This window comes from Danio rerio, chromosome 10 (assembly GCF_052040795.2).
Source record: "Danio rerio strain M-AB ecotype USA chromosome 10, GRCz13ab, whole genome shotgun sequence".
NCBI classification, from domain to species: domain Eukaryota; kingdom Metazoa; phylum Chordata; class Actinopteri; order Cypriniformes; family Danionidae; genus Danio; species Danio rerio.
Genome location: NC_141030.1, coordinates 14,594,446 through 14,609,169, shown reverse-complemented (window position 1 = coordinate 14,609,169; position 14,724 = coordinate 14,594,446). Strand labels below are relative to the sequence as shown.

Genomic DNA, 14,724 nt, shown 5'->3' with positions numbered 1-14,724 from the left:
ATGTTCACTTAGAATGTTTCTTAAATATCTGCAAACATTCGTTCATTCGCTTTTTTTCGGCTCAGTACTTTTATTAATCTGAGGTTACCACGGCAGAATGAACCACCAACTTATCCAGCATATATTTTATGTAGCGGATGCCCTTCAAGCCACAACCCATCACTAAAAAACATCTATACGCACACACACACTCATACACTAAGCTCAGTTTTAGCATACCCAATTCACCTGTACCACATGTCTTTGGACTTGTGGGGGAAACCGGAGCACCCAGCAAAAACCCACACGAACATGGGAAGAACATGCAAACTCCACACAGAAATGGCAACTGACCCAGTCGAAGCTCGTACCAGTGACCTTTTTGCTTTGAGGCGAATGTGCTACCCACTGCGCCACCATGTCACCCATTATCTGCAAACATATTTTGCTTTAAATCAGTCAAAAACTTAAATGCAGCACATTTAACAGAATGAAGTGTTTTACCTGTTTTTATCTTTTTGTCTTTTTTTACACTTATTAAAGCACTTTAGTTCAGTTAATGCTGGTACCACAGTGGCTCCAGCCAATGTTTTTTTTTTTTTTTTTTTTTTTTTGTGTAGGACATTCTTCCAAGCAGATATTTGCATGCAGTGTAATTGAAGTTAGCATGCCGTGCCGTGGTTTTTATCCGGGTAAGAAAGGTCATCTCATCTGCTCCGGCCCCGAAAGGCTGCCAACACCACCCTCTCAACAGGCCGTGTGTTTGTAAACAAGTGTTGTTTGGGGAGCCCTGCAGAGAAGCAAGATGAAAAACCCCTGGCAGACACCAGTCGTCCATTGGCCAAATCTAGGCCTGAGAAATGACTCCTGCCAACACACTACTGTGCCAGCCAAAGGCCTGGCCTGAGAACTATTAGCTAAAAAGAACACTGTCTTAACAATTTGCCAAACATATCTGCCCTTATGCATATATTACAGTATCTGCCTAGAAAGATGCTCATGGATTCCAGGACAATGCAAAACATACTGTTTTGTTGACTAATGCTGCATGTCTTTGGTTGAAAATACAATAAAAACAATACTATGATGAAATATTAGTGCAGTCTAAAGCAACTAAATTTCAGTGTATAATATAATTTTAATCTGATTTGTTGATCAAAAAACATCTCCTATTTTTGTTCTCATCGTTATTATTTTTCATATATAATATATTTAATGTTTAAAACCATCAGGCTGCATATTTAAAAAAAATTACATAAAAAAAATTATTTTTATATAAATCTCCTTATGTCACCTTGTTAGACACTTTTTACTTTTAGTTTTTGCAGAATAATGGTAAGGACTTCAGCCTGTTGTTCTTGCAGGAGCTTTTTAGCTTAGCTTAGTTTAGTTTAGCATAAATCACTGAATCGAATCAGACTATACCAGTGTTTTCCAACCCTGTTCCTGGAGGCACATCAACAGCAGTGGAGAAAAAGCAGGATTAAAAATTTAGTCCCACGCAGATCTCTATTTTACGCAATAAAAAGCTGATGCATTTACATGTAATTTGTGGATGTGTGTAAACGTAACATTCTGCAGTGTATTTAGTCATTGTCCAGCAGGCACACAGCGTCATGAGACATTAATATTAGGTTAGATTTAGGTTGTGATGTCAGGTGACCAACATCTGATAGATGTCATAGTGATAACTTCAAGCTGTAACATCATTAGACTTTGATATTTGCTTGATTTTAGGTTGGCCGTTGGACATTGACTTCGGCCTGACGTTGGGTTCTGACGTCAACCCAATTTTAATTTTCAAACAAAATGCAACGTCCCCAGGACGTTGAGGAATAACGTCAATCGGATGTCATGTTGACAGTCATCATACGATAGAGATCCCTCATCTTCACATAAGTGAGAAGTCAATGTCTGAGTCAATGTGTGAAAAGATTTTGGACATTTTCTTGGACACTTTTAACGCTTCCAAACAGTTTGCTGTAATTATAAAGCACCCATGTTTTAAGGTAGTTCATTATGATACAGTTTACCTTCTATGTGTGATTTGATTGGACAGGAATCACAGGACTAATTTTTCTAATCCTCAAAGACAAGAAAATATAAAGTAGTGACTGCAGGTTAAAGGAAAGTAGTGGAGTACAAGTAACAATACAGCACTAAAAATGTACTCAAGGGTAAGTAAAAGTACACATTTTAAAACTACTCAATTACAGTCATTTGAGTATGTGTAATTTGTTACTGTACACCACTTACGAACAGTACATATTTTGGACGTCTTTCTTATCTGAACCATTCATTCCAGGTTTTCGAGACTCTTCTAACATTCTGATGATTTGATTCATAAGTGTTTGAATAGGAAGAGGTTGAAAATGTGTACTGTTGGTCTGCCTTCGGAAACAGGGTTGGGAAACACTGGACTAGACCACCGGGGGGAAAAAAAAGATATAGACAGGGTGCAAATAACTGAGGGTTTTGGGAGTGTCAGATTAACCCCTAATAAATGCTTTATCCCCCTGAAGAACATCAAAACAAGATTTATGGGGGGGTCTTAATAGTTAAGAAATAGTTTTCTCTGATCTGTATCTAACATAATATTACTAATTAGAATAATAGATCATCTAAATATACATTGACCCCCCATAATAATTATTACCAATATGTATGCATTTTTAAACCAAAAATATTAATTTAGCAGTTTGAAACTGGCAAATACAGACCACCAACAGACAGCGTAAGTGTTCACAAAACATGCTTTCGTTAAAATAGGCATTTGTACTGTAGATATCCATAAAACTAGATGCATAGTTTGTATTTTATCACACACTTGCTTACACATGGAAGTTAAATAGTAAAACAAAAAAAAAAGTATTTGCAGTATGGCCATCCATTAATAGGTGCAGGAATGCAAACCTGTTTATTTAATCACAAATGTCATTGAGAACCACTCAATATCCCTCAAAAGACTGAAAACAAAAGTTTGGTTAATAAATGATATGTAATTGAATTACATGTATGGTTTACTGAGGTATATTACCGAACATAACCATAAAACTTGACACCCCGATCGTTAATTTTTTTCACAAGTGAAAAGTTGCTATTCCTGAAGTCAATATGGTTGGAACTATTATTCCAATCTTAATGGTGTAAAAATCAAGAAATTTTGCTACCATCCAAATTACTTAGCTACAACGTTACCAAGCTGTGATCTATTTTAACGCCCCGTGTGCGTCAACGCTTCCCATTCAATTTTAATGGGTGACGTCAGGTGTTGCCGAAGTTGCCGAAGTGTGAAGTGGATCCGTCGGCGCTTATTCAGAGTCATTGCTCGCTGCAGAAGTTGGGACCAGCTCAACTTTTCAAGCGCCAATGGAAGCGTCAGCCAATCAGATCGCTGTATGCAAATACACCAGCTAGACAGTGGTCTATTGCTGACTGAATTTCATTGGCTGACGCTTCTATGACGATCACTTTAGCCCCAACTTCAGACACGCCTTCAGTTGACGCTGAAGCCCTGTGTGAATGGGGCGTAAGGTGCAGCATTATACCTCTGCATCTGTTGCATCCATGGTAAAACTATAAACATCTATGGGACTTGTAAAACAACTCTTTTTTCTAAAAAAAAAAGTGGAATGCTCCTTTAATTAGTGTATTTGTGGCAATAAAGTGGATATACAAATAGTAATCAAGTAAAAAAACACTACTCCTTTTCCTCAAACCAAACCCACTATTTTCAAAATCGCAGTAGATGTTGCTACTTTTGGTTAGTTGCTCCCAAACAGCGATAGGGTCACCATCTGCAGAGCCTTAAAAAGTGCATCAACGATGTGCTGAGTTTAGTGAAGCAAAAGTGCTCACAGCCGCTTGCCAGAAGAGCTTCGCTGAGAGGCTTTGAGGATGCTTAGTGTCACAACTCTTTTCACGAGTACGTCATGCACTCAGCTGTCAATGAGAAAATAGTCAAGCCTCACAAAATTCAGCTCCACTCATGCGTCTGTCGACATTTATCAGCGAAAGCACTTGAGAGTCGTGCCAATGCTAAGCGCTAATCGCTTGCACCTGCAAACTATTCAGTTTGTTGTGAAATCCCGCTCGCTCTGAAAAGCTAAAAATCAGCGAGCATTTGATCAACCTTCTTATAGTTTAACAAATCTCCCCACTCATGAAATAAAAACAGAATTTATTTCATCTCGCTTTTGCAAAGATTAGTATTAGTGAACACATGTCTACCACGTATGACAGCTCGCCTTGCCTTGTGTTGCAAAAATGATAATTTTGCTTGTCATAATTAATAGTGTTTTAAAGAGCATAATTCCACTGTTGATTTGAGAGTAGCTTAATGAGCTGCAGCAGATGTTAAAGTCGTCTCTTTAGAGGGGAAATACTGTACCCTTACCACCCCGGTGAAATAAATTAACACCCTAGGACTGTTTCTGCACATCTGCTGTGCTTTTGTGACAGAGCGGCATCGGAACGGAAATAGGCACAAATATTATGTTCAATATTTCTCCCTAAATTAGAACATGGAGATTGTGCATACAAGTTGCAAAAAGGACTTAGGGTTTAGAATAATGGATTAGGAAAAGGAAAAATAAACATTTTAAGTCTGAAGGCAACTGCAGTACCTGCGCCTGTTATTGTGTTAGAGTCTACAAAGCTGAACTATTTTGTATATTTAAACTAATTTATAGGTCAATAAAGTTCAACGTTTTCAGTTTTGATGTTTAATATCAATTTGATTGTTGTAACACTTGGGAAATAGACAAACTCAGCAAAATTACTAAAATTACTACATTATTTTCACAAAGTTTAGAAATTGTGTATAAATTGTGCCTTATGTTTATTTATTTGTGTGCATACAAAATACAAAAATATATTAACATATATTTTAACAAAATTGCCAGACAAATGCCAATTAAAAAAATTTAAAAAAGTAGTGATTTCTAAAGTCAACGGCGCTCTGGACACTGTTAACATAGGGATTCCTTTTAGCACAATGCAGTTTTAACAAGCATTTGTAGATGTAACGTATTGTGGTACTTGACAAGGGTTTGCCAAAGTAGTCCTGAGCCCAGGTGGTGATTCATAAAGATGAATGAGGATTCTTGATGCACAAAGTGTCACCTGAGGGATCGGATATCACAGTAGTTCAGCTTGCGCCTTTATCCTCTATGCACTGAACTTCCTCCAGATTTCTTGTATCTTATGTTATGCAGTATGTTATGCACTATTGCATAAAAGTGAAATATCGAAATGTCTTTTTATCATTCTTTGAGTACCATTGTTTTTAAAGGGCCATTGAAACCCCCTCGTTTCAGCAGGGTGTTTTCACACCTCTACTTTGGAAAAAGTCAGAAAAGTGGGCGTGTCCAGCTTTGTTTAGGGGGGAGTGTCGGAGGAAGAAAAGAGGAATGGTGTGGGAGTGTCTATTTGGGCGCGCTGACTTTCAGATTCAAAACCCACACATACACACACACACACACACACACACACACACACACACACAGAGGGGACAAAGTTACTGTGTTTACATGGATATCTGTAGTCGAATTATTTGCCAAATTATTAAATGGTGGACTTTAACTGCATTTTGGCTCTTTCATTCAGGGAATTCATTCATGTCCCTCGCAACAAACAAAATATTTGATTCGAGGAACTGCTCTAAGTGTGTATTTTTCATGCAATGTTTGATACCGTACGGCGAATGAGAGAAAAAAAATCTCAGCATTTCCCGGAAACTTAGATGCACTTGGCAGGTAGCGTCGGAAAGCCGCGTGTGTTATTCTGGTCACAAAATGCGGTGAAAATCCTACACGAGGTTAAAGTTTGGTTGTAGTGCTAACATGTTTACACTCGGTGCAATAGTTAACTTAGTTCGATACGAACAAACTGAATAAACAAAGAGCACTGGTCGCTCACTTACCAAATCTGTAGAGACAGGACAATCACCAGCAACTAGAGCCGCGTCTTTATTAAGAGGAGACTAAAGCGAATCCGGATCTCAGCGTTTGCAGATGAGAACAGCTCTCAGGTAAACAATAATCCTCCTTAGACACGTAAGTTATTGTGGTCGAGCGTCGCGTACACTGTTAATCCACACGACTCCAGCTGAGCTCTCACAGAGAGAAAATGAAAACAAAACTTAACTGCAGCAAACTAGAAAAGCAACACTTCACGCTTGTTTTGCCAACACAACGTGGCGTCTCTGTCGTCTAAACACTATGACAGTAATAAATATTAATGAAGTTGCACAATAGAGTGCGCTGATTGGTTTGAACCAAGCCTTACTCATGCATTAATGCATCACACTGTAAGACGTAATAAGACATACTCTGGCACAGACGTCCAGTCTGCACGCTGGAATACAAAACTATTATGTCATGACGGTGACGCAGCTTCAAGAATTCGTTTCAAACCGGAAGTACGAATTTGCTTGAAATAACGTAAAAACAACCAATTTACACTTTTTAGTGAAATATAGGTGTCCTAATAGTGTTTTTAGCAGTGTGGGATACATATACGACTGTCAACAGCTCAAAAAATGTGTTTTGGTGTTTCGTGACCCTTTAAACATTTAAGTAGTTTTTAAGTATTTGTTGGAAAACTGGCAATGCAATTCCCATCATTTGTCCTAAAGGACTAGTTGTAGTTTCTACACAGTATCTATTTTTAAATATTATTATTTGAACTTTTTTATCTTTATTTTATCATTTTACCATTATTATAACATACTCATTATAGTGATATTGTTGTGATGTTATTATTACATTATTATTCAGTTGTCAACGTGTGTCATCATCATCAGCATTATCATCATCATCATCATCATCATCATCATTATTATTATTATTATTATTATTATTATTATTATTATTATTATTATAAGATTATTTTTTAAGCTTTAATTTTTTTAATCTAACATTAATTTCAATTTATGTAATAATAATAATAAAATAATAACAATGATAATAATAATAATTATTATTATTATTATTATTATTAATAGTAGTAGAGGTAGTAGTAGTAGTATTAATTATAATTTATAAAAAAATTAATATAATTTAAATATTAAAAATAATACAGTAGTATTAATTATAAATATATAAATACTACTACTACTACTACTACTACTACTACTAATAATAATAATAATAATAATAATAATACATATTATTATTATTATTATTATTATTATTATTATTATTATTATTGTTGTTGTTGTTGTTGTTGTTGTTTTGTTGTTGTTGTTTTGTTGTTGTTGTTGTTGTTGTTGTTGTTATTATTATTATTATTATTATTATTATTATTATTATTATTATTATTTCATATTATTATTAGTAGTAGTAGTATTAGTATTACTATTATTAGTATTATTATTAAACATTTAATTTGTTAGATTACTATTTCCTTTAACACATTATGGCATAACAGGCATACCAGGAAAGTCCCTGGACATATTTTGCTTTGAATTCTAGCCTACAAAAAGACTTCAAATTGAGTTGTGCTTCAAACGAGGGAAGACAAAAGCGAGATAATGGAAAAGTGATTTTCAGTCGGCTGACACAAAGACAGCCTGCAGTCCTCCTCAATATTTCAATACTGATTCGCGTTCAGACAGTCAAGCACCTTTGTGAGCATGTCTGGTCTCAGAACTGCAGCCAAACCTCTCGATTAGCCTCCAGCCATCCAGTTCGCATAAAACATGACCGCTACTCCACACATCCACCAAATGGATAATCCAAACCACAGAGGCTGAGCGCTCCGTATTCTGCAAAACCTCCACTCCACTGAGGCAAAATCCTTCAATTCAGAGGTGCTTTATTAAACTGAACACTTACATGACATATGCGACAGACTGAACACACATACACACCCTCTTACAGATAAAGCAGATTACGCCTCAGTGTGCATTAGGGTCATCATTAGCTTAATGAAAAGTCAATGGCAGTCAGCAGAGGTGCTGCTGTATTGAAAAGGGTTTAAGGGCAGTTACCCTTGTTACATCCCCCCACCCCCCTCTAATCTATGTGTCTAAGTGGTCATGTGACAAAAAAATCTAAGTTCTATGGAAATATATCACTGACTAGTGCAAACTGTGAAATAAGCTGGTACGTTTCACTGCAGCTTTTAGATGATTTATCCACAAGAAGTGCTATATGGTGCATTAACTTCAATCTGTTCATTATAAACAAACAAAAAAAAAAGAAACATTAAAGAGTGTCTGTTTTTGAACCCAAGGTATGTTTTAGGTGCATGTTGCCTGTGTTACAACAATTAGTTGCAGTAAGTACATGCAGTTCACCACTATTTATCAAAGTGAAAACTGATACACAATGATGATGACAATACCATACAATACCATACAATAACAGATTATGTTTAACAGAGCAAGAACATTTTAATTACTTCAGCTAAAATAAAAGCAGTTTTAAATTTATTAAACACCATTTTAAGGTCAAAATTATTAGCTATTTTTCCCCAATAGTCTTCAGAACAAGCCATCGTTATACATTAACTTGCCTGATTACCCTAACCTGCCTAGTTAACCTAATTAACCTAGTTAAGACTTTAAATGTCACTTAAGGTTTTTAGAAGTGTCTTGAAAAATATAAACATCTAGTAAAATATTATTTACTGTCATCATGGCAAAGATTTAAAAAAAAAAATCAGTTATTAGAAATGAGTTTTTTAAACCATTGTGTTTAAAATGGTGTTGAAAAAAATCATTTCTCCGTTAAACAGAAATTGGGGAAAAAAATAAACAGGGGGGCTAACTAATATATATATATATATATATATATAGTTCTGTCTGGTTCTTGAATCTGATTGGCTGACAGTAGTGATATATTTAGGTAATATCAGCACCCGTACAACCTCTTTACCGTTTGTGTATTACTCCGCCCACATACAACCAGCAAAAAGCGGACACTACAGATCTAAAGTTTAAAAGATGCTTGCTCAGCTGTTTAACTGTCAGCTTATGATTTAAATCCAAGGCGGAAGACAGTCATACAAAAGGGTTTTTGAGACTCTCTATGTTTGATTTTGTTTTTATATACACAATTATGCCGTCAAACTGTTGTATAAACGCAATATCACACTTGTAGCAGTGCGATATGGCTGTATCCCATATACAGCCATATCGCACTGCTACTCGTGTGATATTGCTCATTTATATATATATATATATATATATATATATATATAAAGGGTGTAACGATATGCGTATTCGTACTGAACAGTTCGGTATGAGACTTTCAGTTCGGTACGCATTACAAACCGAACGATTCGATTCAGACTAACATCTAAAAAGAAAAAAGAGAATAAATACAAAATATACTGTATTTGAGTTTCTGCAGATTGTTTTGTGATTTGGTTTAGAAATAAAACTGAAGACACACTTATGGTTTCATTTGATTGGTGATTCCCAATTTGCAATTCAATCGTAAGCTTGACAAGCAGTATTGGAGAATTTGAGTTTTCCTATTCAAACTGAATCCTTAAGCATACTGCCCAAGAGGCATTTCAAAGATGGCCGCCGATTAAGATGACTTGCCTTAAGGGGATTTCGCAGTTGCACTTTTACCCATTCAAAAGTACAATTATGACATGTCTTGCATATTCTATAGTCTTTGTTAATAACTAATAACTAAGGCCATGTGTGTAAGGAAAAAATAATAATATATATATATATATATAACAAAAACAAGGAAATAATACTGCGGGAAGATAACAAAATATCAAAACATATTTGAAAATGTTTAATTTCTTAGCCATTTCTTAAAAAAATATTAAATAAAGATTATTACCAATCTAAGAAGTATTCAAATGTCATTTAATTTATAAATACATATAGATATACCTATAAAAAATAAAAAATAAAAACATTTAGGAAAATACAGTATTTGTATTGTCACTGCTGAGAAACATTACCCTTTTGAGACTTTTAAAAGACATCAAGGATATTAAGGATATTAGATGCATTCTACACAATCAAAGATGTATTTCACAACTATCTCCTCAACTGCTTAAATTCAATTTCAACATCAGCACATGCATTTTTCTTCACATTCTCCTGACACCTTTATAGTTTTTTATTTATTTTTTTATGCCACATAACTCTTACACTCCAAAGCCTGTTCAAGCTTGTCTGTAAGACTCAAACTTTGACATGTTAAGCTTAGCATGTAATGGAAACAATTCCAGGGGGACAAATCTGCTCACCTGCTTGGTTGGTGGTGACATTGAGCGAGACATACTGACGCGGAGGGCCAGTTAGATCTGACACACCGTTCATAGCCTCCACCTCAAACGTGTAGTTGGTGTGAGCTAGGAGATCCACGACCATAACCGAGGTGTTTCTCAAGCCCGTCCGCTGAGGCAGAAACCGCACATGGCTTCCACATGGCTCGTAGTGACCCGAGTCGGTGCTGATTTTACTGCAGAGGATGTTGTATCTGACGTCTTTCCGGCCACCGGTGTCTTCAGGCGCAGTCCACTCCAAAAACACACTGGTTTCATTTACGTTGGAGATAGCATTACGTGGAGCAGAAGGAGGCCCTGAAATATGATAAGAGTATTATAACCTAACTACAAAATGTAGAAAGTTATAGGTTATATAGAGTTGTACGAATGTAAATTATCATATGCATTTGCTTTTATAACAAAACAAGTCATTTCCATCAAAAAAAACAAAAAAACAAAACCATACAGATTCTGATAAAATCAGGGCCTGGGTAAGATGTGTGTGTTCCTTAGGTGTTTTACATGTTGATTGGTCAGTTTGTATGTCTCAGTATTTATGCTTTGTTTACATGGTCAAGAAAGATACAAAATAGGCAGTAAACTTTGCTCTTTCTCTTTTCCCGCTCTGCTCTTTGCTGCTATCTCATTCTCGCTTTAGTTCTTACTCTCTGCTTACCCTCTCTCCCTCTTTCTCTAAGATAACTTTAATTATGTCAAAGCTGGGCACAATTAATATATGTTTTTTTATATTATTATTATTATTATTATTTCATGTTTTATCCTTTTATACAGTTATACAGCCTCTGAGCTCGAGGTCTGAGGCTTTTGGCTCAGCCCGGTTCACAGTAATGTTAAGCCCTAGCGCACAGTGGAAAAGTGGCAAATAAATGAAAATGGCAGAAGACAGTACATTCGTGAGATGGACGTACGTGCATATGGCATCATTTCACTGACAAATGTCGTAAGCGCAGTATTACAAGTCGAGAGCACATTCATGTAATATGAGCGAGCGAACACGCCGGTTCCCCTGTTTGTGGACAAAACTCCTCGTGTGCACTCAAAACATGGTTGCTCATGTGCGATTTATCTGCTCTCGCTCTCTCAGATGATGCAGACTCACAATTTGTGCCGTGTTTCCTCCTCTTTTCGTGCTTTTGCTCTCCAGAGATCCTCCTGTTAAATTGTTACCCGAAGAATGTTGATATGGTTTATATATTACTACACTATTTATCTATAGGTTAAGGTAAATTCTATAATAAATACTAGTGTTTTTGAGTGTTTGGTATACTGCCTATGTTTTAGGCTAGTATCATTTACAATTAGTATTAAGAATATTGAACTGATAAAATTAAATACAAAGTGTAGTTTTACTAAAGTAAAGTGTGGCGAATTATAGAATAATATACCCTATATTGAAAAAATAAAAACTACAGCATTGGTTAATTTGTTTATTTTACACTTGTTGTGTTACCATAGCGACTATAGTATTACCACAACAGATTAATTGAAGTGCTTTACTATAGTACTGTTCAAAACATTGTACATGCCAATGTAATATACGTGTTCAGGGGCCCTGTAGAACAGCTTTTCCTCAAAATGAAGAGAATGACTGGGAAAATGTCCTCCAAAATCTCATCAACAATGCGGAAGACAACAGAGACTAGTTCACTTTTAGTTGCCATGATAAAATGGGACATTTTGTGACATTTATTTGAAGAGTGAATACTACAGTAGGCTAGAATACCTTATCGAGTTTTTCCCTATTTTCTATTGCTTACATTTCTGCTTGCAATAGTTATATTTTTGTTTAAATGTTTTTATTTTTATTTTATTAGTATGGTGCACCTCTTGGATGTATAATAAATGTTTTTAAAATAAAATGTATTCTTTACATTCAACATCTATTCTCTGTGGTTGAAACTTGAAATATCTCATCATATAACAAACAGACAAAAATGTTATGGTTTATTAGATAAAATAATTTAATATGTAAGTCTATTTTAATATTTTGGTTATTGTTGATAAATAGTTTACTAATATAAATAATATCAAAAAGCACAAAAGGAAGAGGGAACACAAGAAACAAATTGTGAGTCTGCATATAATCTCACTCAGCGAGCAGTGTACTGAGAGTGCGCAAGAAAATTTGTGTATGAGCAGTGCATATTTAAGAGAGTGTGAGAAAATTTGCATCCGAGCAGTGTATATTTGAGAGCTCACAAGCAGTTTTGTCCACAAAGGTCCACAAAGGTCCACAAGCATCATACTGAGAAAGCTATGTTCATCATGCTCACTTTGTGCATGACAGTTTTGCTTTGTGAGCCACTTAAATTTAACGTGAATAAAATAATTGTAACAATAAGAAAAGAAAAAAAATCTGCATCTTGTCATGGCATTGGAGTTTACATATAGGCCTGTTATGTCTAATATGAATATAGTCAAGCTATACTGCTATACAGATATACTATACACAGATATTGCCAGATAATCACTTTACCACTACCATACTTTTAACGGACTTTAATCATTTGTGATTCTGACTGTCATCCTTTCTTGCATTGTTTTGAGCCTTCACATTGCCAACTATATACTATATTGTTAGTAGCCTGGATAGGTCACAGTCATTCTGCTACATCATATCCCTTTCTACTGGATGTAAAATGCTCTGCAGTACATTTTTTTCATTTTAGAATGTTAAGTTCTAATTCTGTAGTTATTTTGGTGAAAGTAACTAAAAAGTAATATAAGAGTCAAGTAACATATTACAATTTTAATACAGTAATATTGTAAGGTATAAGGAATTACTTTTGAATAACAGTAACAAGTAATCTGTAATGTATAACAGTTTGGAAGTAACTTGCACAACACTGCTCATGTTGCACTGCCTGCTTCAACCTTAAATAACTTTTGCACAATATTAAACCTTAAATACTATTTGCACAATAGTTACCTTTAATACCTCTCTTGCAAAATATCCTGCATAATAATGTTTAGTCTCATGTAAAAGTACTGTCTTATGTGTATAGTTAAGTATCTTATGTCTATAGTTAAGTCTTATGTGTTAAGTATCTTATAGTATATGTTATTCATATTTTTTATTTTTTATTTTTTTTAATAGCTCTTATGTCCAGTGTTGTGTTGGTAGTTATATTTAATTTATGTAGCACCGTTGTCCTGTGAGACATGACATTTCGTTCCTCTGTATGTCCACACATGTAGCGGAATGACAATAAAGGTCAGCTTGACTTGACTTGGTTTAAACTCTATACTCACTTTAAATTATGATACAAACCATAATTATAAATAAATAAATACATCTATATAGACCCCTTATCTGCCAATAAAGATTCAGGTAAATTTGTACCCCTAAAGTATTGATAGTTGGTTTGATCTGCTGAACCAAGGCACTAAAATCAACCAACAGGGTCCCATTGGTGGTACCAAAGATTATACTTTTTTTTTTTTTTTGTAAGTTTTCATTTAAAAAAAAAAAATAATAATAATAATAATAAAAAAAGACATCCAAACCTTTATGGGCTCTGTTTTGACGGTCCATGCGCAAAACGAAAAACGCAGGGTGCAGACGTTTTCAGGGTTTGTCAGAATCTATATGTGCTAACATGAGGACGGGAAAATCCGCTTTGCGCCATGGCGCATGGTCTTAAAGGGTTGAGTGTATTTCCTTAATGAGTTATAGGTGTGTTTTAAAAATAAACCAATCAGAGTCTCATCTCCCATTCCTTTTAAGAGCCAGCTGCGTCGCGCCATAAGCGCATTTGCTATTTACATGACGTAAAGTAAGTTCACTTTCGCTTTTGCTCTCGTGGATAAGAAAACCTTTACGCACAGACATCAATTAGCCAATAAATAATTAATTTTGTTTGTAAGGCGCAAAGATTTGTTTCAAAACTATTTCTAAATTCAGTTCTAATTTCCAGCAAACGAATAAATGTACAATAATAACGAAGTGAGGTCAAAATACTTATTTTATTACCAAATACCTGCTATGCCCCATATGGTCTAAATATTTTAATTTATATATCCTTAATATTTTAATTATTTTTCATATGTAAAGATATTTACGTATTAATCAACATTTAGTGTGTAAGCAGTGTGTAAGCGAGGCGCACAACTAACACTCTCTTCCCCAGACTTTAGACCGGGTTTGTTCTGGTCTAAAGAACGGACTATTACAGTTTCTTAAAATAGCAACGCACCAAAACGCTTGCTTTTTCAGACCACAACGCCTATGGTCGCACATATAAGCGCAAATGCATTTGGTATTTAAAAAGCGTGGCACAACACCTCAAAATGACCCTTGCGCCAAGCTGAAAGTAGCAAATAACAATTGCATCACGCCTTGCGCCACATTGCGCCGGGTGTATGATAGGGCCCTACATCATCAAGACAGTAAAGTAGTGGCCTCGCATAAATCTGGCTATTGTCTGCAATAAAATGAAATGACAAGTTTCCTAATTTTTTGGAAAACATTTATCCTAT

The 14,724-nt window shown here is 35.2% G+C and overlaps 1 protein-coding gene across 4 annotated transcripts in view; it reads right to left on the bottom strand.

The window, feature by feature from the left end:
• unm_sa34860 (un-named sa34860) overlaps positions 1–14,724 on the bottom strand; it is a 196,526-nt gene that overhangs the window by 68,558 nt on the left and 113,244 nt on the right. For all 4 annotated transcript variants that reach the window (XR_015500869.1, XR_015500870.1, XM_087270253.1 and 1 more), the window contains exon 5: positions 10,204–10,539. Coding sequence is in view for 2 of the 4 variants with exons in the window: in XM_087270253.1 (XP_087126379.1) it covers positions 10,204–10,539 (336 nt within the window). In the remaining 2 variants the exon portion in view is untranslated. The remainder of the gene's footprint in view (positions 1–10,203; positions 10,540–14,724) is intronic.